This window comes from Myotis daubentonii, chromosome 8 (assembly GCF_963259705.1).
Source record: "Myotis daubentonii chromosome 8, mMyoDau2.1, whole genome shotgun sequence".
NCBI classification, from domain to species: Eukaryota; Metazoa; Chordata; class Mammalia; order Chiroptera; family Vespertilionidae; genus Myotis; species Myotis daubentonii.
The window spans coordinates 38,264,703-38,292,271 of NC_081847.1; the positions used below are offsets into that span (position 1 = coordinate 38,264,703).

A 27,569-nucleotide genomic window follows, 5' to 3' on the forward strand; every position below is an offset into this window, starting at 1 on the left:
GTAATTTCACTGTAGAGAATCTATTTCAGGAGAGTGTCAGAATTGCAAAGATATTTATGTAGAAAATATTAATTGCAGCCCTGATGAAAACTCAGAAGGAATGTAAATAAGAGGAAGGAGAGAAAACTCTCAGGCTGCGTGTATATTTGCATGTGTGCACATGAACATAGAGAAAGGTGAGAAAGAACACATACCTGTAATCACGGCTAATGCTGGAACATGAGAGTGAGCGGGGGGGTTGGGGGTGTTACTTTTTCTTTACATACTTCTGCATTGTTTATATTTGCCATACTTAACATGGTGTATTTGCTTTTGTAATTAAAAAATACTCCAGAGATAAGAGAATTCCCACATAGAAAAAAGATGAAACCATTCCAAAGGGAATTTGATCCCCATCTATCCTATCACCCAGACTCTAATAAAAACAAGGACTTAAAATACAGTCATTAAGTCTCCCAGGCGAAACAGGCAACTCTGACCAGCTGGTTTCTATAGCTGCTTGAGTAGCTGTAACTAGAAGTGCCAGCACCCAGTGGCTTATGGGCAGGAGAGCAGAATACCAGAAACTCAAAACAGATTTTTTAAATCCCCAAATTAAAAGCACAATACTCTCTATTTAACCTGTGGCTAGAAGCCAGGAGACATCAAGAAAAGCGACTGTATATGGAGTTTCCTCAAAAAATTTAAAATGGAACTCCCATTTGACCCAGTAATCCCACTTCTAGGATCATATCCCAAGAAACTAGAAACACCAATCAGAAAGGATACATGTAACCCTATGTTCATAGCAGCACAATTTACAATAGCTAAGATTTGGTAACAGCCTAAGTGCCCATCAGCAGATGAGTGAATTAAAAAAACGGTGGTACATCTACACAATGGAATACTACGCTGCTGTAAAAAAGAAGGAATACTTACCATTCACAATAGCATGGATGGGCCTGGAGAGCATTATGCTAAGTGAAATAAGCCAGTCGGAGAAAGATAAATATCACATGCTCTCACTCATTTGTGGAATCTAATAAACAACATAAACTGATGAACAAAAATAGATCCAGAGACAGAGAAGCATCAAACAGACCATCAAACTTCAGTGGGAAGGCAGGGAGGAGGAGGGGTAAGAGATCAACCAAAGGTTTTGTATGCATGCATATAAGCCTAACCAATGGACACAGACACTAGGGGGTGGGGGGTGGTGGCCGGGGAGAGGTCAATGGGGGAAAAGGAGACATATGTAATACTATATGTAATTCTTTAAACAATAAAGAATTTAAAAAAGAAAGAAAGAAAAGTGACTGTGGCATCCCTACCTGCAGGTCACCACCACATCCCTGCCACACTGACACCCCTGAGTTATTATGCCATAACTCAGGCCCATCTGAAATATTCTTTTCATGCAAACTGTTTACACAGGAAGAAAATTTGATAATTAAGCATAACTAGACCACAGCTTAGCCTGGTTGTTTAAGAGAGCCATGCAGAGCAGACATATATAACTTTTAGGTAATATTCCTCACCATTTAAACCAGCAAAGATAAAATAAAGATAAATACCAGTATTGCCTAAGCTTGGGCAAACAGGCATTTACGTTTATATATGACTAGTGGCCTGGTGCACAAATTCGTGCACATTGAAAGGAAATTAATTAGAAGAAATATTTTAATATCACTATTAGCCCTTTCTCTATAAGAGAAGTGTCAACCAAATTCATGATCAACAATGACAGGTCGAAACACACGTGTGCAACTGGTGCAAGAGCTTTATATGTATCGCACATGCGCAAGTCAACTTAGCCTTTTATAGATATAGAATAAACTTGCTTAATTAGACCTGCTATCTGATTTAGCTAAACTTTTTCCAGCTTAGTGAAGCACCCCAACTTCTCTTTCAGGTAATTGTCAGTAACACAGCAGTAAATATCAACACGAACTAGACAATTATTGCAGATCACGCAGGGAGAACAAAGGGTAACCTATTTAACTGCAGCAGTGTTTGACTATATTCTGTGCAGTGAGAAAACCTGAAGTCATTTTCAAAGTCTACCATTTTCTTACTTCTTTTCAGTTGGGTCAAGTTTCTAAGCTTTCTAAATCTCCATTTTCCGGCTAATGAAAAGAAAACAAGATTCCACTGAGTCTCCTACCTACCTACTCCAGGACTTCTGTGAGGATCAAATGAGATGAGGCACGGGAAAATGCTTCACAAACATTTGGTTAAAGTGTAAAATATTTGCACCTGGCTATAAAGCAAGTTGTGTTCCTGGGCTGAAGAAACTCCAAGGAGGCTAGTTGCTAGGGAGAGGAAGCCGGGCGTTGCTATGTGATGTCATTACCCAGCGACCATTTCTGGGCTGGGCTGGGCTGAGCTGGGGGCTGCATTTTGCACCATGGGGTCTCGGCAGCATGGGCTGCGATTTGGCCGGCTGTTGCTCCAGGGTGGTGGCGGGGCCTGTGTCCCACTTGGGGGAAGCCGAGTGTTCTTTGTCAGTGCCGGGTCCGTGCCAGGTCCGAGCTGCCGTTTCTCTGTAAATGGCCAGTGCGCATCATGGCAGCTCCTGTGTTGAGCATCTGCCCCCTGGTGGTCAGTGCATGTCATAGTGACCGGTTGGACCATGAGAGAGACACTTAGCATATTAGCCTTTTATATATATATATAGATAGATTACTTTAAAAAATATATAAGTTTTAAATGACAGAATGTGAAAGAAGAGATCTTTAGGATTATCATGTCCAACCCTCTCATTTCTCAGCTGAACTTTACATCTGGAGACTGTTTTGTAACTGCCAGTTTATACTTCTTAATCCATTCACCTTGCCCAAACCCTTCATGAATGGTCTAGCCCAGTCGTGGGCAAACTACGGCCCGCGGGCCGGATCCGGCCCGTTCGGCTGTTCTATCCGGCCTGCGGAGCTGAAAGAGCGGAGGGTTCTCTTGCTCTCCCCTCCGCTCCTTCACCAGCAGCAGTGTTAACATGTATTAGTTCACACAAACACTCCATCCATGCTTTTGTTCCGGCCCTCTGGTCCAGTTTAAGAGCCCATTGTGGCCCTCGAGTCAAAAAGTTTGCCCACCCCTGGTCTAGCCAGTGGGTTCCCCATCTTCAAACACACAGCCTGACATGCACTAGGCACAAAGAACTATATGAATGAGTGCATACCCAACACTAGGAGCAAGTAAATTGTGGTTGACTAACAAGATATTACGGGCTTTTAAGAAACTGTCAAGCTGAAAGTCACATTAGATGAAAATGTAGAACCTCATGTGAGAAAGCCACAAATCTCCCAGATCTTAGAGCTAGGACTCCATTTGTTTAGCCTTAGTTACCCAGAGCTGCTTCACCTGTTCCTCCAACCTCTTTCCACCTTTCCCGAGGCACCATCTCAGGACACCCACAGCAGCCCCTGCAGGCCAACTGTCCTAATAAATATACCTTGACCATCCCCCAGGTTAGTGTGCACAAACTTACCCATTGCAACATCCCGTTGCATGGAGGTCCCAGAGTTGCTGTGAGCTGTCATCTCCTGGTGAGTGGCATGTAGTTGCTTGCAATTTTCCACCAGAATGCAGAGTGCTGCAAAGAACAGTCTTGTATAAGCATTTATCTTTGGGCTGAGATTATTTTTCATAGAGAGTCCTAAATGGACACATTTTAAATTCAGATACTAATTGAGAAACTTTACATGGCAATTCTCAAACTTCATGTACTTAGGCTTTACCTGATGGATTTGTTTACAATGCACAATCCTAACAAACAACAAGTGATGGTGAAGATGTGGATAAAAGGGAACCTTGTGCTTTGTTGACGGGAATGCAGACTTGTGCAGCCATTACAGAAAACAGTATGGTGGTTCCTCAAAAAATTAAAAATAGAACTACCTTATCACTCAGCAATTCCACTTCTGGAACACTAATTCAAAAAGACACACACATCTGTACGTTCACTGAAGCATTATTTACAATAGCCAAGATATGGAAGAAACCTAAGTGCCCATCAACAGATGATTGGATAAAGAAGATGTGAGAGAGAATGTATTCATATATAAAATATTCCATAATGAAATATTACTCAGCCATAAAAAATAATATCGTCCAATTTTCAACAACATGAATAGACCTAGAGGGTATTATGCTAAGTGAAACAAGTCAGACAAAGACAAATACCATATGATTTCACTTATATGTGGAATCTAAAAAACAAAATAAAATAGAAACAGACTCATAGATGCAGAGAACTGATGGTTGCCAGATGCAAGGGGGGTAGGGAGATGGCTCATAAAGGTGAAGGGATTAAGTATAAATTGGCATTTACAAAACAGTCATGGGGATGTAAAGTGCAGCATAGGAAATACAGTCAATAATACTGTAATAACTATGTACAGTGCCAGGTGGGTACTAGACTTATGAGGGGATCACTTCATTCGTAAGTTATGTAAATGTCTAACCACCATGCTGACACCTGAAACTAATATAATACTGAATGTCAACTGTAATTAAATAAAACATCTTTTTTTCTTCTTATATCATTTATCCCCCCTATACCCTCTTCTACCTCCCCCACCTCCCTTTCCCTCTGATAATTACCATACTGTTGTGTCTATGACCTGTTGTTTTATCTTAATCACTTCACCTTTTTCACCCTGCCCCAGAACCCCCATCCCCTCCAACAGCTCAATCTGTTCTCTAAAAAAAAAAAACAAAAAAACTTTTAAAAAATGCAAAGTCCTGCCGAACCGGTTTGGCTCAGTGGATAGAGCTTCGGCCTGCGGACTGAAGGGTCCCAGGTTTGATTCTGGTCAAGGGCATGTACCTTGGTTGCGGGCACATCCCCACTGGGGGGGCGGGGGGGGTGCAGGAGGCAGCTGATTGATCTCTCTCATCGATGTTTCTAACTCTCTATCCCTATCCCTTCTTCTCTGTAAAAAAATCAATAAAACATATTTTTAAAAAACCTGTGAGAAAATAAATTTTTTAAAAAATGCGAAGTCCTCTACAAAAAAAAAAAAAAAAAAAAAAATGCGAAGTCCTGACACACTAAGAGCCTTGCTCTATCTTTCAACTCCCCTCCCCCTCCACGAAGTCTGGGGAGGGACTCCTGAAGCTTCTGGCTAAGGGGGAAAAGGAGCTACTCCCATTTGCTCCAATGCATCTCATCTAGAATGAGACTGAGGATGCACTGGCCTAGGGGGCTGCTGCTGGTGGCCAATTTTCAGGGAAGGTCTCTGGGTTCAAGCCCAGGTCCCCAGTGGCTTCCCGAAAATGGGACAGTCTGGCTCTCATGCACAGTGCCTGGCTGCCTGGCACGTTAACTGCCAGGGAGAATCATATCTCCAAGGGCCATCTGGGTGCACCCCTGTTTTCCCTCCTAGGTCCCCCCTTCTAAAGGTCCCTGCGCTACTCATGTTCATGATCCTAGTGATCAGGGCCTGGTGGTTTTATCTGTCTTACCTGAGACTCTCCAAGCCTCTCTTTTCTTTCTCAGAAGGCTGTGGACCAAGCACCACTTCCCCACGATATTATTTGGGGCCTCCTCTCTGGGCCTCAGGTTTCTCATCTGCGAAATGGAGAACACCGGGTAATGGCACTGATACTTTGGGTGCTGCTGTGAGGAGAGCAGTGCGGCATCTAGGTTTTAAGCGTTTGCAGGGAAGTGTGGCTTCAATGGGAAATTCAGGTGCATCCTATTAACAGCCACTTAATCAGCATTCTGATTGGCTTAGGGCCTATTTGGAGAACATTCGATTTTTGTCCAAGTCTCCATTGCTAAAGTGCAGTTAAGACCAAAAGCCATTTCAAGGCTCCTGATTTCCAAGCTCAAGGGTCCTAAATGTCTGGATCCAGATGAGGAACAGGAGGCCCAGAAAAGGCCTTGACCAGTTTTAGGCTGACTCTGTGCTGCGCAGGGGCCAAGCGCTGGGGTGGGGAGGAGGCGTACAAGGTATTCCCCGCACCCCCAGGTCCTAGCGGGGGTGGGGGTGGTCAACAGGTGTTCCACAGTAAGTGGTACAGAGATAAAAAGCAGGAAAGAGTACTGGCAGGCAGAGTTGGGGAAGAGCAAGGGAAACGTCCTGGAGTTGGTGCGATGGGCAGAGGAAAAAGAAACCAGCCAGGAGCACTGGAGCTCCTGGGCGGGGCGGGGCGGGTGGTCTGCCTCTCAAGGGCCTGTCTCAGCGGGGCAAAGCCACGGCTCCGGCTCCGCCGGGGATCCACCTGGACTGAATGACACTGGCTGACTGTGTGACAGGAGCAAGAGCCTCTCTGAAGCGCACGGGCACCTCAGGGACTGGCGTACCTAGCACCCAGCCCAGCAGCCGGATTGGACCGGATGATACACCTGCGTGCCCCGCTCGGCGTCCTCGCGTTACCAACGCTCCTTCGGAATTGGTCGCTTTTACCTCTAGCCGCTGCGGGTGAGCGAGACCTGCGGCCTACATGTTTTGTGATGGTGTCGGGAGAAGCCTTCTACCCGATTCGATGGGCCCTTGTGGGCAGAACAGAGGTTGCATTCAGAGCCCGTTCCTTCCCAGCGAGGGGTAAACCCCGGGCCTAACTGGGCCTCAGTTTCCCCTCTGTGCAATGGGAATAACCACACTGAAGATCCTACTGAAAGGAGGATTACAAATGTCGGAACTGACATTATTTCTCCTCCAAGCAGTGCTCCCCCCGCCCCCACAACCTGAAGCACACAGTAGGCGCCCCGGAAATGCTCTCCGAAAGGAGCTTCGGGCCACTTCCTGCCCCCGAGCGCACCGTCCCAGCCCGGGCTCCCACCGCTCCTCCGGCGAGGCCATGCGGCATTCCTGAGGGGGGGAGGCGCAGGAAGAAGGTGCCCCCGGCCCCGCCCCCTCCGGGCGCGGTGGGCGGGGCCAAGCCCCTCGCGGCCGCCGGCACGCCCCGCGCGGGGTGGGCGTCGCTCGCGGCGCTCGCACGAAGTTTGTTTTCTCGCTCCGGGCGGGTGGGGGAGGGCGAGCGGCGAGAGCCGGCAGGCGGGGGAGAGGGGATCTGACGTCAGGCCGCGAGGTGCTTTCCAGCCGCGAGCTGTCAGGCCGAGTGTCAGGCCCGGCAGGTACGCGGCGCGCTCCCCCAGCGCCCCCCGCCCGCTGCCCAGACGCCGCGGACCGAGCCCCAGGCCGCGTGGACGGAAAAGCCGCTCGGGAAAGTCAGTGCGGGGCGCAGGGGCCGAGTTGATGAGGGGCGGGGGGCGCGCGGACAACTTGGAAAGTTTTTTCTTCTGGGCCGGAGGGGGAGGTGGCGTCGTCCTGGCGCGTGCGATGGTGGGTGTGTGAGCTCGGGGGTGTCTGTGAGTCCCGGCCGCACGGTGCTGGCGGGGGCCGGTAGGGGGTGCCCCACCCCCCCGCTGGGAGAAAACTCGTCTGGGGACCTTTTGGGGAACCCAGCTTCCCGGGATCCCACCACGGCAGATGGGCCGCCCCTGGCCCTGCCGGGGTGAGCGCGCGGGGGCGGGTTTGTTTGGTTTCAAAAGTGCACGTTGCTAACCGCCGGCAGCCCCCCGCCCCCCCCACCGCGTTGCAGCTGAGCGGGCGGGCGAGGGGGCCGCGGAGAGTGACAGCTGCGGGTGGGGGCCGCGGGAAGGGCCCGGAGCTGGGAGGGCCGGGGAGCCCGCGCGAGTTCCCCTTTCCTTTGGAACAAAGGAAAGTCTGTCTCGGAGGCATCTGTCACTCCCGGGCGGGTCAAGGAAGCGGGGCTCTGGGGGCCAGCGACCCCAAGAAAGTTTGTGCGCGCCGGGACCCTCAGGCCGGCCGAGCGTGAGCCGAGCCTCCGGCGGGGGAAACGCTCGGTCTCCCGGGTAGGGGGCGGCCAACATGGAGTCTGGGCGCAGGTCGGAGGGGGGGGCGGTGCGGAGGTGGGAGCCCAGCCCCCTCCCATCCCCTCCCCCTCCGGGCCGAGTTCCGAGCACAAAGCCGAGCGCGCAGGCTCGGCCGGCCCCGCGCCCCGAAGAGTCCGTCAGCGCCGAGCCGCGGGGGAAGGGGGTGGGAACCAAACTTTTTCCTGCCCCGGGACGGACACGTGAGTTTTTCTTCTTCCAGAGCCCCCGCCCCACCGGATTGCGGGCCCGCGGGTGAGCTGGAGCGCCCTGGCTGACGCGGGGCGGGGGGCTGAGGGGTGCAGGCGCCCCGGCTCAGGCCGATTCCCCGCCGCCCGGGAGCCATGTGCTCTGACGGGGTCTGGGCCGCGGGGGAGGCTGCGCGCTTTGTGTGAAGTGCGGGGCGTGCGGCGGGGTGCGCGGTCCGGGGGAGTGGCCCGCCGGGCGGGGAGTTGTCAGAAAGTTGGTGCGGAGTGACTGCAGGTCCGCATCGCTGCGTGTGCAGCCGGGTGCCCCGGGCGGTATATCGCCAGCTGCTGCCTCAGCCAGTGGGGGGAGAGCTGCTGGCCGGCGCGGTGACGTCCGGAGCTCTCCTGGCCCGAGAGGTCGTTGGGGGGCGGGGCGGGTAGGCTTGAGTTCGTGGGTGGGCTGATACCCGCGAGTTGGGCTGGTTGTGTGGGTGCCCGTTGGCCGTGCTAGAAGTGGGATCTGGAAACTGAGTGTGTGCTGTCTGTGTCGGTGACATTTATGGGGATTCCAGGGGCCGAGGGATGAGTGGGTGCTGTTGGGGGGTTGTCTGGGGTGATTGTGGGGTGTCTATGTGGGGTACCTCCCCGGATTGTAAGTGGGCTGAGGTGCAGGCCACCAGGGTGGAGAGGTCTGTGTGGACTTGAGGGGGTCGTGCCACCGGCCGACCCTGGGACCCCACAGTCTGGAACCTGGCTAGCAGCCAGGGTGGAATTTGTACAGATAACCAACCCTGAGTAAACTCGCAGCCTGCCAGGGCGGCATCCCTTCACCCAGATCCCAACTGCCCCGGCCACTCAGCTTCAGACACCTGACCGCGGAAAGCAGTCGGATGTTGGCGCTCTCTGAGGAGTGGCACCTCTAATCAGTGCTGTCTCGCCTCCAGGTGGCCTGGCTGGGAGGGTGGACCCTTCCCTCGAAAGCCTGGCCTGCCCAGCCCAGTTATCTGGGCTCTGGCCCAAGCTGAGGAAACAAAACCTGGGAAATGCCAGAGTCTGTTGGCCCAGCCTCCTGGGGAACTGTTAAAAGGCTGAGAAGGGAGGAGTCTTGAGATTCTGGCATCAGCTTGGCCTGGAACTTTTGGTTTAAAAATGTAAATCTCTTTTGCATGTGTGAACAAGAAGTTTGTCAGGGGGCTGAGCAACTGAGTTGGGTTGTCTAGGGAAACACCTTCTTTCATTTGATGTGGGGGCTCAAGCCCAGAAAGGGGAGGAAGGACATTGCGCAAGGTTAGGTAGCGGGGTTGGAGGGACCAGAGCCCCGGCCTTGCTCATTTCTTATAATTTTTTGAGGAGTTGATTCTGGGACCAGGCCAGGAGCTAGATCACAAAGGAGAATGTATGAGAGACAACCTGTAGGGATGGCTCAACACTCTGCAGGGCACACAGTAGGTGCACAGTAAATGTTACATGGGTTGCTATAGGACCATGGTGATTGATAGTTTCCTGACATCTTGGGAGACCTGGGAGGCAAGATGGTATGGAGTAAGGGTGGGGGACCAAACTACCTTGGTCCAAACCCACTATACTATATATACTATATCCTGGATGTGAGTTTTCTTTTCCATAACAGCTTTATTGAGATATAATTCACATACCGTAGAACTTGCCAATTTAAAGTGAACAAGGTAATGTTGTTTAGTACAGTTGAAATTTAAACAACCTGGGTTTGGACTGTGTGGGTCCACTTATGTGTGGAATTTTTTCTTTCTTTTTTTTTTAAATATATTTTTTATTGCTTTTTTACAGAAAGGAAGGGAGAGGGATAGAGAGTTAGAAACATTGATGAGAGAGAAGCATCGATCAGCTGCCTCCTGCACACCCCCTACTGGGGATGTGCCCACAACCAAGGTACATGCCCTTGACCGGAATTGAACCTGGGACCCTTCAGTCCCCAGGCCGACGCTCTATCCGGTGAGCCAAACCAGCTAGGGCTGGAATTTTTTCAATAAGTACCTGGCTCTGGCTGGGTGGCTCAGTTGATTGGAGCATAGAGCTGTAGTACACCAAAGGATTTTGGGTTTGATTCCTGGTCAGGGCACATACCTAAGTTTCAGGTTTGATCCTGGCCCCACATACAGGACCAATTTTTCTCTCCCCCTCCCTCTTCTTTTTCCCTCCCTCCCTCCCTCTCTTCCTCCCTTCCTCTCCTTCTAAAAGTCAATAAAAACAAATCCTCAGGTGAGGATTTAAAAAAAAAATAAATGCCATACTGTCTTCCATCTGTGATTTGAAGTCCATAGATGCATGGATCTACACCAGTGATGGCGAACCTATGACACATGTGTCAGAGGTGACACGCGAACTCATTTTTTTGGTTGATTTTTCTTTGTTAAAAGGCATTTAAATATATAAAACAAATATCAAAAATATAAGTCTTTGTTTTACTATGGTTGCAAATATCAAAAAATTTCTGTATGTGACACGGCACCAGAGTGAAGTTAGGGTTTTTCAAAATGCTGACACGCCGAGCTCAAAATGTTCGCCATCACTGATCTACACCATCTTATTAGGGGACTTGAGCATCTGCCAGATTTGGGTATCAACAAATCCCTTGTAAATACTGCGGGACAGCCAAGTTTTGCGGGAGTCAAATGTTATTTGCAGTTTTTCAACTGTGTGGCTTGGCACCCGCAACCCCCCCCCCCCCCCACACACACACGCACACACACATTGTTCAAGGGTGAACTGTATATTCACAACTATCCAACCATAACCACCGTCAATTTTAGAACATGTTTATCACCTCAAAAAAACCTTCACTCCCTTTACCTATCACCCTTCTATTCCTGCCTATCCCATTCTGGACATTTCATTAACATGAAGTTATAGAGTGTGTGTTCCTTGTAATGCGTTTCTTTCATTTAGCATTATATTTTCAAGTTTCATCCACATTGTAGCATGAATCAGGACTTCAGTCCTTTTTATGGCCAAATAATATTGCACTGTATGGATAGACCTCATGTTGTTTATCCATTCATCTGTTATTGATACTTGATTGTTTCCACCTTTTGCTTTATTTTATTTTATTTACTGATTGATTTGAGAGAGAGAGAAGGGAGAGAGACAGAAATCAAGATCAATTGACTCTTATGAGCCCTGACCGGTATTAAACCCAAAACCTTTGGCATATCAGGTTGACAGTCTAACCCAACTGAATTACCCAACCAGGGTTCCACCTTTTGCTATTATGAATAATGTTGCTGTAAACGTTTGTGTACAAGCTTTCGTGTGGACATGGGTTTTAATTTCTTTTGGGTAGATACCTAGGAGTGAAATTACTGGGTCACATGGTAACTATTTAAGAGCCATAGTATCTTAGGTGGCTTTCTTAATCTCTCTGGGCCTTAGTTTGCCTATCTATAAAATGACAATAATAGTGTCCCTCTTACAAGGGCTTTGTGAGGATAGAATTGAGATAATAAATGGGAGATGCTCTGTACAGATCTCAAGAGTAACTAATTATTTCTAGGCTGGCACTGCTTATTAATGAACTGCCATTTACAAGGAACATTTTGTAAAGTAAATGATTGTCTAACCACTATGCTGTACATCTGAAACGAATACAAAGTAATATTGAATGTAAACTAATTGGAGAAACTTCTAAACTTAAAAAAATGAGCTGCTATTTAGTTCTGTAGTCATCTACTGAAATAGAGGCATTTTGGACTCACCCCTTCTAGGTTGCCTAGGCTGTGGAATGTCCAGAGGCTTTGACTTGGAATTTCCCCATAGTTCTGGTGTCCAAGGCTCTAATCATGGTGTGTTTAGAGAATAGGAAGAGGGTGAGAAGCAGTGCATGGTAATGATATAATGTCCCCGTCCCCTTTGTCACTTGTTCCAGGCTTGCCTGAGGTCCAGCTTAGCCCTTAGACATCATGTCAGACAGTGATCTGGGTGAGGATGAAGGCCTCCTCTCCCTGGCAGGCAAGAGGAAGCGCAGAGGGAACCTGCCCAAGGAGTCGGTAAAGATCCTCCGCGACTGGCTGTACTTGCACCGCTACAATGCCTACCCCTCTGAGCAGGAGAAGCTAAGCCTTTCTGGACAAACCAACCTGTCTGTGCTCCAGGTAAGGAGGGGGCAGCAGAAGGCCTGGGTTGTAGTCCTATCCCAGCCCTGTCACTGACTCACCGTGTGACCTTAGGCTGGTCACCTCCCTCTCTGGCCTTCAGTTTCTTCTTTGGTCAGATGAGAACACCCAGTCCCCCTGCCACAAAGAAGGACAGTGACATGAGGTCATTGCAGCTAGATTTCAGATTTTTTTGAGAGTTCTGAAGAGGCAAGGAATTGTGTTAATGTCTAGGTGTCTCGTTAACATTGGAGGCCGTGGGAAGGTGAGAATGCATTGAGTGTCTGGAGTTCGGCCCCAGCCCAGAGTGATGCTTGGATGTGACTTGGTGGCAGGGGACAGCTGGTGATCTGCAGTGTTGGAATCATGGTCAAAGAAAGGGCAAAAGTGAGATTCTGGGTACAAAACCCAGTTCTGCCACATAGAAGCTATGGACCACATCTTGATTTCCCCATCTATTAAGTGGGGGTTCCAATCCTCTCCTGCCTGACTGAATTGTTGTGAGGAACAAATTCAGAACTGGATGTGAAAGTGCTTTGAGTACCTCATAAGATATTTATCAAAGTGCAAGACACTGCCTCAGTTGCCAACATGTAGGTGTTTTGTATAAGTGCTGAGGCTGGACACCCCAGTCTGCCTTGCCTCCAGTTTGGCTCTCACCTACCTGGGAGACACAGAGCAGGGCCTCAGCCTAGCAAAGGCCCACCCCCCTTTCCACTTCTGTCCTTTCCTAGACCACTTCTCCAATCCATGATATGGTTTCTCCCTCCTTCCCTTGCCCCACTGTGAACCTCCCAGGTCTTCCCAGCTCTTGTCCCTCCTCCATGAATTGTCATGGTGAGTATTCAGTCCTCAGAACTCCTGTCACCTGACTTACACTCGCTGGGCAGTGGTTGATTGGAGTCTGCCTACAAGAAAGGCTTTTCGTGTTACAAACCCTGACTCGGATCCCATCTTCTCCACAAGAGGTAGCTTTGACCTGGGCCATGTCACTGCCTCCTTACTGAGCCTCGAGTTTCCTCTTCTGAAAAAGGGAGGTGATTGTAGCATTTTCGCAGTGTGTAAGGAGGAGGGACGGAGAAGAATTCAAGGCACACTGTGAGGTGTTTGGCAGAGTCAGTGCTTCTGCTCTCCTTTTTCTCCTCATCTCTCTTAGATCATAGGTCTTGGACTGACCCCAGGTGTCTAGCAGAGCCTGGCTCCTTACAGGGTACTGCCAAGCACTCCACTATGCCCATCTCTATGCTGGACAGAGTTGGGATCCCAGAGAGGAACCAGACTCATTCCTACCCGCAAGGAGTGTATATTCTTGGATGCAGTAGCAGGAAAGACTTGGTCACGGATGTTTGCAAAAAGCAGTCACTGCTGGGACAGAAAGCAGCAGAGAGCCAGGGCGGGGCTTCTGCCCTGGAGCCTGAGAGCCAGCATCACCTAGAGAGCCTCTTTGCTGGTCTTCCTGCCTCCAGCCTTGTTCCTTTTAAGTCTGTTCTCTTGAACACTAAAGTGTAATTCTGATTGTGTACACACTCCACAGACCCTATTGACTTCAGGATAAAGTCCAAACTTAGGCACTCAGCAGCCTCATCTCTCAGTTCTTCCTGCCCCTGGAGCCCTTGAGCCCTCTGGGCCGCCAGGCCTTCTCCCTTGGCTTCTTCCTGACCTTTCTGATCCGGGTTCATTCACTCCGTTTCAGCATGTTCTTTGGAAAGCATCTGATTTTCCTGGCCTAGGTGTGAGGCCACTGCTGTGTATTCCCACTGCCTCATACCTGCACTGTCAAACCACTGGTCACACGATAATGAAATTGCTTTTTGTCAGGGACATTGTTTCTCAATTTAAACAAAATACTTTTATTATCACATCACTTATGTACAAATTGAAAACTGGGTAAAAAACGTCTTGCTTTTGCTCTTATACATAACTATAAAATACACAGTTTTCCAAAGCAAATTACTGTAAAACCAGTGAGATTTCATCTAACTGCATCATTATAAATGGATGGTGTTATGCTGACTGGGCTGTGGTATGTGGTGTGACAGAGGCACCGACGGGATTTGAGCAAGTCTGGGTTGCCACAGGCCATGGTGCTCCTGCTCATAATCCCAACAGAAACACAAAGCCACAATGTTCTTGTGGAGAGCTAGTGGGTCCCTAGGACAGCATATCCCCAGATCCCACTTAGAGAAATGTAGGTCTGGGGCAAGGGTTAGCTAGAGACTTCTGATGAAGGCGTAGGAGGAGTTCCAGTGGCCACCCAGCACTAGAGTCATGCCCAGAGTTCAAAAGCAGTGGGGACCACCTGGCACTACTTGATGGAAACTATATTATGAATTCCCAGAGTACACCTCTGCTTGGAGGTCTTACGGGAACTTTAAGTTTCCTTGATAACTGATAACATCTCCAAGCTGGCTCTTTCCCTTTAGAAGGGTTCCTCTTGAAGCTCTTTCTCAGCTTATGTAGTCAGTCACCAATTCCTATACATACCCCTTAAATATTTCTGGAATAAGGCTTCTTTTCTATCTGGACCTACTACCCTTGTCTGATCACTTGTCACCCCTCTACTTAAAATTAAAACCCTTCAATGGCTTCTGCCAACCTAATGACAACATCACCTGTCCCTATCTGCAGAGCCGCTTCATCCCTGGCACCCCTCTCCATATTTCTGCCACACTGATTGATACCCCAGACCACTTTGCTCCCATCTGACCAGGGAGACTCCCAACTCATGGAGGACCTCTGCCTTCCCATAGCACTAGGACTGGGTCAGCATTTGGATCCTTGACTGTAATTGCTTTTTACAACGCACTAAACTCTGGAGGTCTGATCTCATTTATCACTGTATCCCAGTGTTTAGCTCAGTACCACGTATCTGATAGGCGCTTCAGAAATAATTATTGAAGTGACAGAAAATGAAAATAAGTGTTAGAAATGTCAACAGGCAGGACCTCAGAAGTAAGGAAATGTGGTTCATCAATCCGGACAAAAGGGCTTAAGTTCCTGGAAGCATCTCTTTCCTGTATTTAATTTTTTGTTTTTAAGTGCCCTTTTTCTTTTTTCTTTTTTTAATTGTTTAAAGTATTACATATGTCTCCTTTTTCCCTGATTGACCCCCCTCCACCTCCGAAGACAAGCCCCCACCCCCCAGTGTCCTTGTCCATTGCTTACACTAATATGCATGCATACAAGTCTTTTGGTTGATCTCCTACCCCCCTCTCCCCTGCCTTCTCTCTGAGGTTGGACGGTCTGTTCAGTATATTTAATTTTTAAGACTTCATTATTTAAAACATTTGCAATACTGAATCCATAAAAAGTGAATATTCTAATGAACCCGTGGTACCAATCACCTGGCTTCAACAAGCATCTGCATTTTGCCAAGGCCTGTTTCCTCTTTCCCTGGGGACATCTCTTTTGATTGTCTCTTTTAACCGCCCAGGAGCTATCTCATTAGCAAGTCAATGAGTCACTTAACTAACTGGTTTGCTGGTACTTGCCCAGGGCTAGGCAGGTAGGATGGTGAGGCCAACTACAAAGGTCATTTGTGAAGGATTTTTCAGTGGAACCTGTGACCCCCGCTCTAAGCCCTCTTTATTGCTGTGGTTTCTGACTGGTCTAAGGGGCTGTTTTGGGGAGGGAAGGTGAGTGTAGCAGGGAGGTTCTGGCTCCATTCCTTCACTCTGTAATGACTGGGGTTATGCTCTGCTCTAGGCCCAGTGCTCTGAGCTGGAAGCTCCCTGCCCTTGGCTAGCCTCAGGGGAGGGAGGAGAGGAGGGAAGACATTATTTAAAAGACTAAGTATTTAATGCAATTAAATACCAATTCAGTGTCTGAAAGGCTTCTCTCAGGAAGCAGCATGTGAATGGAGTCTTGACAGACTTGAAGGAATAGGGAGGTAAGGGCAGCAGTCCCTTGGGAATGGGAAACCAGACAGGTAAGAAAGGAGCCTGCTGGAGAAGCTGTAGTGGGTTGCTCTGTGCAGGTGTGGCCTGGCCCGACACTCAGCAACACCTTACCTTTTGAAGCTGCTCTCCTGACTCTGATGCCAAAGCTAGCTGCCTCCCGATTCTTCCTGCCTGCCAGCAACCTTGTCCCCCACCTCAGGGCCTTTCATCTGTATGTATATCTTTTGAGCTTCTGTGTAAGCTTATTTGCGTAAATAAAGGGCTCGATCCACAAGGACAAATTACACCAGTGGGTTAAACCATTGGTTCCTAAGCCTGAGTGGCAGAGCTCTGGGAAGCTTAAAAACACACATTTCTGACTTGCCCCCTTCCCCACCAGATCTTTATATAAAGCAGGTGAGAAATGGCTATTTCTTTTATTTTTTCTTCTTTAGAGAGAGAAAAAAACATTGACTTTTGTTTCACTTACCCATTCATTGGTTGATTTTTTTTTTTTAATATATTTTATTGATTTTTTACAGAGAGGAAGGGAGAGGGATAGAGAGTTAGAAACGTCGATGAGAGAGAAACATCGATCAGCTGCCTCCTGCACCCCTCCTACTGGGGATGTGCCCGCAACCAAGGTACATGCCCTTGACCGGAATCGAACCTGGGACCTTTCAGTCCGCAGGCTGACACTCTATCCACTGAGCCAAACCGGTTAGGGCATTGGTTGATTCTTGTATGTGCCCTCACCAGGGATAGAACCTGCAACCTTGGCATAGTGGGATGATGCTCTTAACCAACTGAGCTACTCGGCCAGGGTCAAAATAGCTATTTCTTAGAATTACCCTCAAGGTGGTTTTAACACAGCCAGCCTGCCCTTAAGAGCACTTGGATGTGGTGATCACAACACAAATGGAGGTACCGTGAGTTTGGGAAAGGTCTCTCCATGTCTTCACTTTCCTCTCCCCGCTTTTGTTTCTGTCTTTCACAGCTGAAAACACATTAAAATTGAAGCCATGTGTCGCCTTGTCAAATGCCCTGCTCTGATCCTCATGGCCTTCACCCACTTCCTGGCCCCTCCCACTCCCATTTGCCACAGTGATTCCTCCCTTGTCCTTCATCTCAGCCACTGATAAAAATGAAAAAGACTGACAGGGCAATAGCTGTTCAGACGGGGCCCTGTTTTATGGTGGAGACAGGCTTTCAGGCACCCAGTCTGTTTTGCCTTATCAATCACAGAATTCACCTTGGCCTTCTCCCTACTACCTCCCCAAGGACCTAGAGTTGGAGTGAGTCACATGCTCTACAGCTGGCATTGGTGGTGCACTCAGGCCTCCTGCATTTACCCAGCCCCCCTCAGCTGTGCATTTCTATCGGATGAGAAGACAAAACAGACAGCAGTCTGCCAAGTTTTCTGCAGATCCGGGGGGTAGGGTGGGGGGGGTGAATATGGTGTGTGTGTGTGTGTGTGTGTGTGTGTGTGTGTGTGCGCGCATATTTCTGCTGTTTTCAGAATTATAAGCCAAAATGGGAGGTGCAACTAGGGGCTAGATGCCCTCGCAGCTGTGAGAACACTCCCAGATTCCCTTCCCCAAGGCTGCTTTCTCAACAGAAATATTCATCCTTATCTCCCTTGACCCAGGTCACTGATCTCTTTCCCCTGCATACAGGGGTGAGGTGGAGGGGTGCAGTGCTCTCCCGTAGCACAGGTAACTAAAGAGACAGTTGTGGACAGAGGGATGGAAGCAGTTGAACCAGGAGAAAAGGCCTTAGGCTGATTCTCTTCAGTCCTTTCACCTACCTGGAACCAGGCTGTCTGAACCGGATCTGTTTGCACAGATGACCTTGAGCAAGTTCCTGAACCTCTGATCAGGGTCTGTTTCTTCAACAGTTCAAATAAAACGGAGATCCTCACAGAACCTGTTTCATAGGTTGTTGAAGATTAAATGAATAATTAGATGGGAAGTGTTCAGAGCAACACCTGACATGTTTTGGTTAAACAAGTGTTTGCTTTTTTAGGATTATGATAATGATTATCCAGCTATCTGTCCCTCTGACAAAACAGAGCAAAGCTGAGTAAGAATAGCAGTAGGGACTTAAAGCCAGGAGACCTGGGTTTGAATCCCGGATTTATACTCGGGAGTCTATGTGACTTTGGGCAAGTTCTTTCTTCTCTTTGGGTTCCAGTTCCCCATTTGGTACTTTGGGGACACTGCTCACTACCCTTCCAGGCTTGTATGCAAATTAATAATGCAAGTGAGATGGCCGACATGATAACCTGGTGTCCGGAGTGCTTAGTTAGTTCCCTGACTTCATTGCACCCAGTTGTCAGCCTTATCCTTGGGGATCCCTTGCAGCTCTTGCCAGGATGCAGCTCAGCCAGTGTCTGAGAAGGACTTGGGAAAAATGGTAGGGGGTTTTGTGTGCTCAGTAGTACTGGTTGGACCATGGAGGTGCAAAGGGATAAGTGAGAACCCCAGGGCAGGGTCCTTCCAGGCTGCCCGGGAGAAGGGAGAGAAGGCGCACAAGAAGGCTCTGCCCTGCCCAGGAGCTTTCCCATCCTGACAGAGCCAGGGGCCTAGTACTGTCCTAGGATCACCTGTGGAATGGATGCAGCTATAGTCTGCTAGGCAAAGACCCATGCCAACTCCAGGCACCAGCTCCTGTCATAGGTGGCTAGCCTTTCAGCTGTGTAGACACGGAGTTCATAGGACGATGGTACCCAAGGGCTTGCCAGGATATCAACCAAGAATGGTGATGGTCAGGGGTAGAATTGATAGAGGAGCCCTGAAGAGAGCTGGGCCTTTGATCCATTCAGTGAACATTAGAGGAATGTTTAGAGAAACATCATGCATTGCTGCAGCCCATACAGTTCCCAGTATCCCAGCCACAGGAGATGAAGGGGGAGGGTTCTCATCTTTTCTTCCTCCTGGTGCATACTCTGTGCGTATCTGGATAAACTGAGAAAGGAGACAGGACCAAGAGAAGGACCTAGAGTGGAATTCAGGTCAAGCCACTGTTTAAGCCTTTAGTCTTTTTTTTTTTTTTTTTTTGTCTTTTTTTTTTTTCCAGAGAGGAAGGGAGAGAGGCAGAGATAGAAACATTGATGTATTGATCAGCTGCCTCCTGCATGCTCCTTACTGGGGATCAAGCCCACAAACTGGGCATGTGCTCTGACCAGGAATCAGACCTGTGATCTGGTGCATGGGTTGACACTCGACCACTGAACAACGCCAGCTGGGCCCTTTAGTATTTTACCATGGTGTTCTGTCCTAGTGGGATCCGCCCTGCCTGCTTTTGTCAGTTTCTTAAACCAAACCCTTTCCTGCCTCCGCACCTTGACATTTGCTGTTCCCTCTGACTAGAACATTCTTCCCTCAGTTTTCTACAAGGCTGGCTTTCTTTTTAATATATTTTTATTTCAGAGAGGAAGGGAGAGGGAGAGAGAGAAGTATCAATGATGAGAGAGAATCGTTGATTGGTTGCCTCCTGCACACCCCCTACTGGGGATTGAGCCTGAAACCCAGGCACGTGCCCTTTAACGAATCGAACCCAGGACCCTTCAGTCTGCAGACCGACACTCTGTACTCTGAGCCAAACCAGCTCGGGCAAGGCTGGCTTTCTTTGAGGTCTCAGCCTTCCCAGACCTCTTGTCTATGGTAGTCTCCCTTATCTTTATATGCTATGCTTCTTCTTCTTCTTTTTTTTTTTTAATATATTTTATTGATTTTTCACAGAGAGGAAGGGAGAGGGATAGAGAGTTAGAAACATCGATGAGAGAGAAACATCGATCAGCTGCCTCCTGCACACCCCCCAGTGGGGATGTGCCTGCAACCAAGGTACATGCCCTTGACCGGAATCGAACCTGGGACCCTTCAGTCCGCAGGCTGACGCTCTGTCCACTGAGCCAAACCGGTCAGGGCTATATGCTATGCTTTTATTCCTGTCTGTTTCCTCCCTGGCACTTATTGGTGTCTTCTTGTCATATTTGTTCATTGCCAGTCTCCACAACCAGGTGGACTATAAGCACCACAGGGCAGAGTGCATGTCTGTTTAATTCACAAAGGGATCACCAGTACTAAGAACTAGGTTTGGCACATAATACGCACTCAAATAAGTATTATCTGAGTAAGCACGAAGCCTTGAAAGGGAGAGCAATAGGAAAGTGAGAAGTTCTAACCTGACTGTTTTGATGAATAAAGTCAGTTTGGGCTCTGAGGCCCTGTGACAGCCTGAGGGAGGTTCATAGAGGAGGGACTCCTACTCCTCCAGGTTCAGCGGCCCAGGCTTGGGGACCCATGGTTAGAGGTGGACACTCCTGCCTGACTTCTCCAGGCTGAGGTTTACGAATGTTCGTCAGTAAAATAGGAATTGATCAAAGTCATAGACCTGATGTAATTATGAGAAAATTGTGTAGATGTTTAGTGCTCAGTAATTGGAAGCTATGGGAAAACTCTTCACAGCAAAAGCTCTCAGAAAGATGCCCGGATCTGTGGATATCTTCCTACCAGGCCACACCCACCATGCCCCACACCCAATATCCACAGTTTCTAATGTTTCTTCTCTCCTGTTACCTCTGAGATAGCAAGAAAGTTATTAGGCTGCTTTTCCCCTTTGGTGACCCCTCCAGTGGAGGGCAAGAGGAAGAAGGACTTGGGGAAAATAGGGGGAAGAAACTATTTTCTAGTCTAATCCATAACTTTTAAAATAATGCCCAGAGGAGCTGTTGTAGGATCTGTCTTGCCACATTTCCAGGCCATTAGGAGTAATTGAGAGAAAAGAGGCCATGAGTGGTTGATCTTTTAGATCAGGGATGTAGGCAGTTGGAAACATAGGGATGGAGAATGTCCAGCCCGCAAACTGTGTAAGGCCTGTGAAATCATTTGGTCTGGCCCTGCCAAGGCATTAGGGGTGAGTTAATTAAATGTTTGACCAAATATAGCAGGCTAATTATTAAGTTGATAATTTTGTATGGCCCTCAAATGAAGTTATAAATCTGCAAATGGCCCTTGACAGAAAAAAAAAAAAAAAACGGTTCCCACCCGTTTTGTTTTATTTTTTAAATATATATATATTTTTATGTTGGAGAAGAAGGGAAAGGGAGAGAGAAATGGAAACATCAATGATGAGAGAGAATCATTGACCAGCTGCCTCCTGCACACCCCACACTAGGGATCAAGCCCACAACCTGGACATTTCTCACTGAGAATTGAACCATGACCTCCTGGTTCATCGATGCTCAACCACCAAGCTACGCCTGTTTTTTAAAATTCTCACCCGAGGATATTTTTTTCCATCAGTTTTTTAGAGAGAGTGGAAGGGAGGGAGGAAGAGGCAGAGAGAGAAACATCAATGTGAGAGAGACACATTGATTGGTTGTCTCCCACACATGCTGGACACGGCCAGGGATTGAACCTGCAAACCCAGGTATGTGCCCTTGACCAGGAATTGAACCCACAACCCTTTGGTGCCTGGACCAGAGAGGTGTTTTGAATCCATTTCCTCTCCTCTAGCCCTATTGCTGATATCTTAGATCAGCTAAGGCTTAGAGGAGTAGGCATTCTCAGATGGAAAGGAGGGCACTTCAGAAAAAAAAAAAGTGATGTGCAAAAGGCATCATGGAGCTATTTAAAGAAAAAAAAAACAAACAACCCCGCACAGGGCCTGATGAGCAATTTCACATGCTAAAGAACACAAGAGCTGGAAATAGAGGCCATGGCAGGGGAGGGTTTAACACCAGGTTTGGGTGTCTAGACTTGACCTTGTAGGCAGTCGGAAACATGGCAGTTTTCTAGAATAGGAATAACAGTCATTGCATTTTATTTATTTATTTTTATTATTTTTTTAATCCTCACCCGAGGATATTTTTTCCCATTGATTTTTCAGAGAGAGTGGAAGAGAGAGGGAAAGACAGAAACATCGACGTGAGAGAAACACATTGATTGGTTGCCTCCTGTACGCACCCCGACCAGGGCCCAGGCTGGGGAGGAGCCTGCAGCCGAGATATATACCCTTGTCTGGAATCGAATCTGACACCCTTTGGTCCGCAGGCTGATGCTCTATCCACTGAGCCAAACCTGCGAGGGCAACAGTCATTGCATTTTAGAAAGAGAAGTGACAACTAGTGAAGAGGCTGGGCGGGAGAGCCATGAAGCTGTTAAAAAGATGTCTTGGCTTTGCAGTGTAACTCTTCACAGTGAGAAACACTTGAACAGTGAGAAATTTCATGCCTCATGCATAGGTCCAAAGAGATTGATGTAAACAGTGAATTAGATGGGAATGGGGTCAACGTTAAATGGGAGCTTTCTGAGCAGCATGTATGAAAAAAGACTTAAGGATGTTGGTTGATGCACATTCAACTGGAGCCACTGATCCTAGTTTTGCTTGGAAACAGTCATTTTCTTCTTTCTGACATTCTTTGGTGTCTTTATAGAAATTTAGGAGTGAATTACCTTGGCACCAGGTCCTTTCATTTCCCATTTCCCAAATAGAAAAAACATTTGTCATCTCATCACACCCCCTGTAGCAAGTTGCTCTTTTGCTTAGAACCCTCCTACACTCCCCATCACCCGTAGAATAAAGAACCAAATCCCCACCATCGAGGTAAGCTCTAGTTACCACTCTTAGCTTCAGCCCTTGGAGCTAAGCTGTTCCTTGTCTGAGCTCCTCAGAGGCACTCTGCTTCCACCTGTTACAGGGTCTTTTCAGATGTTGATCCCCCTAAATCAGTGGTTCTCAACCTTCCTAATGCCGTGACCCTTTAATATAGTTCCTCATGTTGTGGTGACCCCCAATTTCATTGTTACAAATTAAACATAATTAAAGCATAGCGATTAATCACAAAAACACTATGTAATTATATGTGTGTTTTCCGATGGTCTTAAGCGACCCCTGTGAAAGGGTCCTTTGACTCCCAAAGAGGTCGCGACCCACAGGTTGAGAACCGCTGCCCTAAATTGAACGTTCCTCTCCCTTCCCACCTAAACTACTACTCATCCTTCAGATCTCAATTTAGGAGCCATTTCCTCAGAAAATACCACCCTGAATCCACAAAGACTAGATTGGGTCTCCAACAGCACACCATTATACCTTCCCTTCATTGGATAAATCATTGTTGCAATTTTATATTCATTTGTATGATTTCTTCTTTAACTCTCTCTTCCCAACATGAACCTTTCTGAGGACTGTGATTGTGTCATTTGCTGTTATATTATGGGGCCTGACATAGGTGCTTCATAGCTGGTTTTAATTGAGTGAACTGATCATAGTCTCTTATACTCATTTCAGATATGTAACTGGTTCATCAACGCTCGGCGGCGGCTTCTCCCAGACATGCTTCGGAAGGATGGCCAAGACCCCAACCAATACACCATTTCCCGCCGAGGGGGCAAGGCCTCAGATGTGGCCCTCCCCCGTGGCAGCAGCCCCTCGGTGCTGGCTGTGTCTGTACCAGCCCCCACCAATGTGCTCTCCTTGTCTGTGTGCTCCATGCCACTCCACTCAGGCCAGGGGGAAAAGCCAGCAGCTCCCTTCCCACAAGGGGAGCTAGAACCCCCCAAACCCCTGGTGACCCCTGGCAACACTCTCACCCTGCTGACCAGGGCTGAAGCCGGAAGCCCCACCGGTGGACTCTTCAACACACCACCGCCCACACCCCCAGAGCAGGACAAGGAGGACTTCAGCAGCTTCCAGCTACTGGTGGAGGTGGCACTACAGAGGGCTGCTGAGATGGAGCTTCAGAAGCAGCAGGACCTATCGCTGCCGTTACTGCACACTCCCATCCCCTTCGTCTCTGAAAACCCCAAGTAGGCATCTGCCCACAGGGGTGCTCGAGGCTCGAGCCAGCTGTCCTGGGTTTCTGTTTTGGTTCCCTTTCATACAGAGCGTTTTCTTTGGTTCACTGCCAAACATCAGGATCATCTCCTCTGTCCAGGATCTTCAGCAGGAAGACACCAGCTGGTGTCACTGCACTGTGATGGGGACCTCCTCTGCTGACTGCCTTTCTCCAGGCCTCCTCAGGTGATGAGACCAAGAGAGCGGAGACAGGCATGGTGCTGCTACTTCTCCAGAGAACCCACAGGACACCTTTGTTCCAGCTGCTTTCCTGGGCTGCACACAGGAAACCTGCCGAGTTCAGACCTATGCTGGGTCCAGATTGCCCCTGAGCTGGCTGCTCTGTTAAGCAGTGTGGACATTCCTAGTTCTTAATTGTGAACAAAAGAAAAGAGGAACCCAGCAGGTAGAACAGACTCCAGTTGAATATTCAGGTTTTTGTCAAACTTGGTGTTCATTTCTCCCTTTTTGCTGTGGTTTGCATTCATGGGGGCAGCGAGCCCAGGTGTGGGGAATAAGAGTGCATTGTGTGACAGAGTCTGATGAACTGGGAATGATCCACCACTACAACAGGTGATTGTTTTACAAGGAAGGAGTTTTTTTGTTTGGGGGACCAGTTAAATCTCTGCAGAATTCCTAATGGTTATTTTATTGTTGGTTTGGTTTACCCAAAAAAGGAGAGAAAGACTTTTACAGGCTTTGGCTTTTCTGGATCAGGAACTGAAGGAGGATAAAGCCAAAGCCAGCAAGAGGGTCCAATAGAGAATCTGACCAAACTTTCTAGGCACAGAGCAGAGAAGGATGATAAAACTGGAGAGGTGTTTTTTATATTTCTGTTTTTACTGTACTTTTTGGGGTGGGGTGGGGGGGAGGAAGCTAGACTGAGGCAGTAGGGTTTTATTTTTTTGTTTTTTCTCTTTAATGTTTTTCCCTTCTTTATCCTTGAAAGTTTTGCCCTGCAGCCTTTGGAGTCCTTTAGGTAAAGTTGGATTAGTGGCCAGAATGTCAAAAGCTCCATCTACTGGCAGCTTTTCCCACGATGGTGGCAGGAAACTACTCCTGGAAGAAGCAGGGAATAGTTTCCTGCCACCAGCTGCCTGAGGAGCTGTCTTCAGAGGAGGCTGGGGCTGGAAATTATGAAGCCTGTTCACCCTGAGTCTTTTTGTGTTGCACCTTTCTTTAAATTGGAGTTGCAGAGGCTCCTGCCCTGAACTTCACAGCGAAACAGATCACAGTTGGTCTTGTTCTCCTCCCTCCTCCCCGTTTTTATTTTGTTGTTTCATTGCTGACAGTGCTCAATAGCAGTATACCCCATCTTTATATATCCTAAGAAACACTAATCCTAGGTTATTAGCCAAAATATTTTTGTTCTGAATAATATTGTTACTGGGCCAAAAGACAGGTCAGGAGCCCCAGCCTGTAGTTTCCTGAAGTTTCCAGGTCAGGCACAAGGGGAAGAGTTACTTGGTGTTGGCTGACTTGGTTAGGTCTGGCCAGGAGAAAAGGCAGAAACAGGTATTCTGTCCTTTCTGGGCTGATCTCTGAAGACTTCAGGAAGGCATCCTCATTTCTGAGTGGTTTAGCCCACCTCTTGGTGTGAGAGTGGGGATTAGTATTTACTCAGAGGGAGCTTTGCTCTGAGTGGGCAAGTTTCCTAAGCTCTCTTTTGCGTGCTCCCTCGTCCTGTGCCCTCTTTTTCCATGCCCTGGGTGGGTGGGAAGGGGATCAGGGATCCTCACCCTCCTCCAGCCCAGCTGGGGAAAAATGAACATGAACATGGCAGCTTCAAGATTAGTAGACGCTGCTGTTTGCCCAGCCTCTTCTACCCCACCCATGTTTGTGAGCCCGGGTCTGGTGTGACTTGTAAGATGCTTGTAGCAGGGGACTTTGGAAGTGTGTTGGGCTGGGGTGGGACTTTTCCTTCCAACAGTGCACTGAGCAATGGAGGTGGTGAGGGTGTGGGAGCCATGCTGCTGAATTCTGGTTGGCATTCCCCTCTCCCCTTTGTGCAAGATAGGGAGGCTGGGGGTGGGGCAGCCTCTGCTTGGTTTGGTTGTGAGATAAACCTGGAGGAGAAGCACAGTTATCCCATTGAAATAATTTGAGCAGAAAACTACTGTAAATAAGTTTTGTTTTTGTCTTTTGTCAAATAAAACTGTTTTTGGTTTGGTTTGGTTTGGTTTTTTGTTTTTCAAGTAGAAACAGATTGATCCACTGTGACCCAGGGCCCAGCCTGGAGATGGGGCAGTTGCCGAGTTCTTATTCTGCATTACCTTTTACCCGCTCTAGTAACCACCTGTAAGTGTACATTCTGCAGCCTTACTTTCTTGGCCTCAACCCTGTTCCATATCCCATTCATCGTGGTGGCAGGGGGCATATGCATCCCAATCTGGACCAGTTTTCCCTGGGATCAACAATGAGCTTTGGATTTTGCTAAGTGGTGAGGGGACTCAGGGACCTGGGAACTTTTTCCTCTCCCTCTCCCAATGAGGAAAGAGCATGATTACAGTATGAGGCTAGCACAAAAGCAGAGACGAGATGGATGTTGTAGTCATATCTGAAACCAGTACCACCTCTGGACTTCCCAATTACATAAGCTAGTAAATTCCATGTTTTAAATAAGCTAGCTGGGGGTTGCATTTCTGTCATAATGACTACACATTATAATTACAGCCCAAACAGTACAAAATCTGCAAGAGTAGTAAACAGTCTTCCTATATGCCTGGGTCTGTGCTCTGTTCATTCTCTCTTAATTTCTGCATGCACACACACAAGAAGTGAGATGCCCTTCTCAAAGGTAAAGAAACTAGGGATTTTTATTTGCCCACCTATTGGTGTGCGATTAGTATTTACAGAGAGGGAGCAAAGGATATGAATTCAAAAAGTGGAGCTAGGATATGAATTCAAGTCTGTCTTGTTTGAAGTCACCTTGAGTTCTACCCAGACCTTATTTGAACTAGTAATGGGCAACTCCCAGCCTACTGGCATCCAGCTATCTAACATGATTTGGGCTAAGCCCTAGAAACGTGTTCTACTGAACCAAATTGGCTTCTTTCCTGTTTTCTCCCTAGTATACCTGGATGAAGGATATCAAATCTCCCATAGGTGATGCTCCTTTAGGAATTTGGAGACAACTTCACTGCTCAAGTTCTGGAGATTAAAGAGCCCCAATTTAGCCATTCATTCACCCAAGGTCCTGGTTTCACCACTTCGCTCTGTCAGTATCCCTCAAATTGGACACTTAGTCCTGGGGCTTGGCAGAATAGGAACATGCTAGAAGTGCTCTTCAAAGTAAGTTTCATACTCATTTTACATCTGGGAAACAATATTCCCATAAAAGGGGAAGTCACTGAGTGGTTCAACTGCCTCAGGAGAGATGGCTTACAAATTCAAAGAATGAAACCAAAGTGTCTTCTGTACTGAGCTTCCAATTGATGAGCCATGGGTGAAGAGGCACTTAGGTAATGAAAGTTGGTAGGGATAATGTGGCTAGGGCCTCTCCCCTCAAGCTAGAAATGTTACATAAGAACACCTACCTTTCCTGTAATAGTCTCATTGAAGAAAAAGCTTCTAAATGCATTTCTACTCTCTGGTCTTGACCCCCTTTATGCCCCTACTCTCAACAAAGGGGCCAGTATGATGCTTTAGGTCCGTGGGTATCAGTGTAAATGTAGACTCTGTGTACAGCAGTATGAAAAGGGGGTAGTTACGGGCA

At 47.9% G+C, this 27,569-nt stretch overlaps 1 protein-coding gene across 4 annotated transcripts; it reads left to right on the forward strand.

Moving 5' to 3' along the window:
- Positions 1-6,918: 6,918 nt before the first annotated feature.
- TGIF2 (TGFB induced factor homeobox 2) lies at positions 6,919-26,025 on the forward strand. 4 transcript variants are annotated; one of them, XM_059706056.1, is made up of 3 exons: positions 6,919-7,063; positions 11,912-12,137; positions 23,309-26,025. In XM_059706056.1, exons 2-3 carry the CDS (start codon positions 11,946-11,948, stop codon positions 23,828-23,830), a joined length of 714 nt encoding a protein of 237 aa, XP_059562039.1. In that variant the 5' UTR covers positions 6,919-7,063; positions 11,912-11,945; the 3' UTR covers positions 23,831-26,025. The 4 variants fall into 4 exon arrangements, with proteins under 4 accessions (XP_059562039.1, XP_059562037.1, XP_059562040.1 ...); XM_059706054.1 differs by having other exon boundaries at positions 6,957-7,156; XM_059706057.1 differs by lacking the exon at positions 6,919-7,063 and adding an exon at positions 7,892-8,025.
- The last annotated feature ends 1,544 nt before the right edge of the window (positions 26,026-27,569 follow it).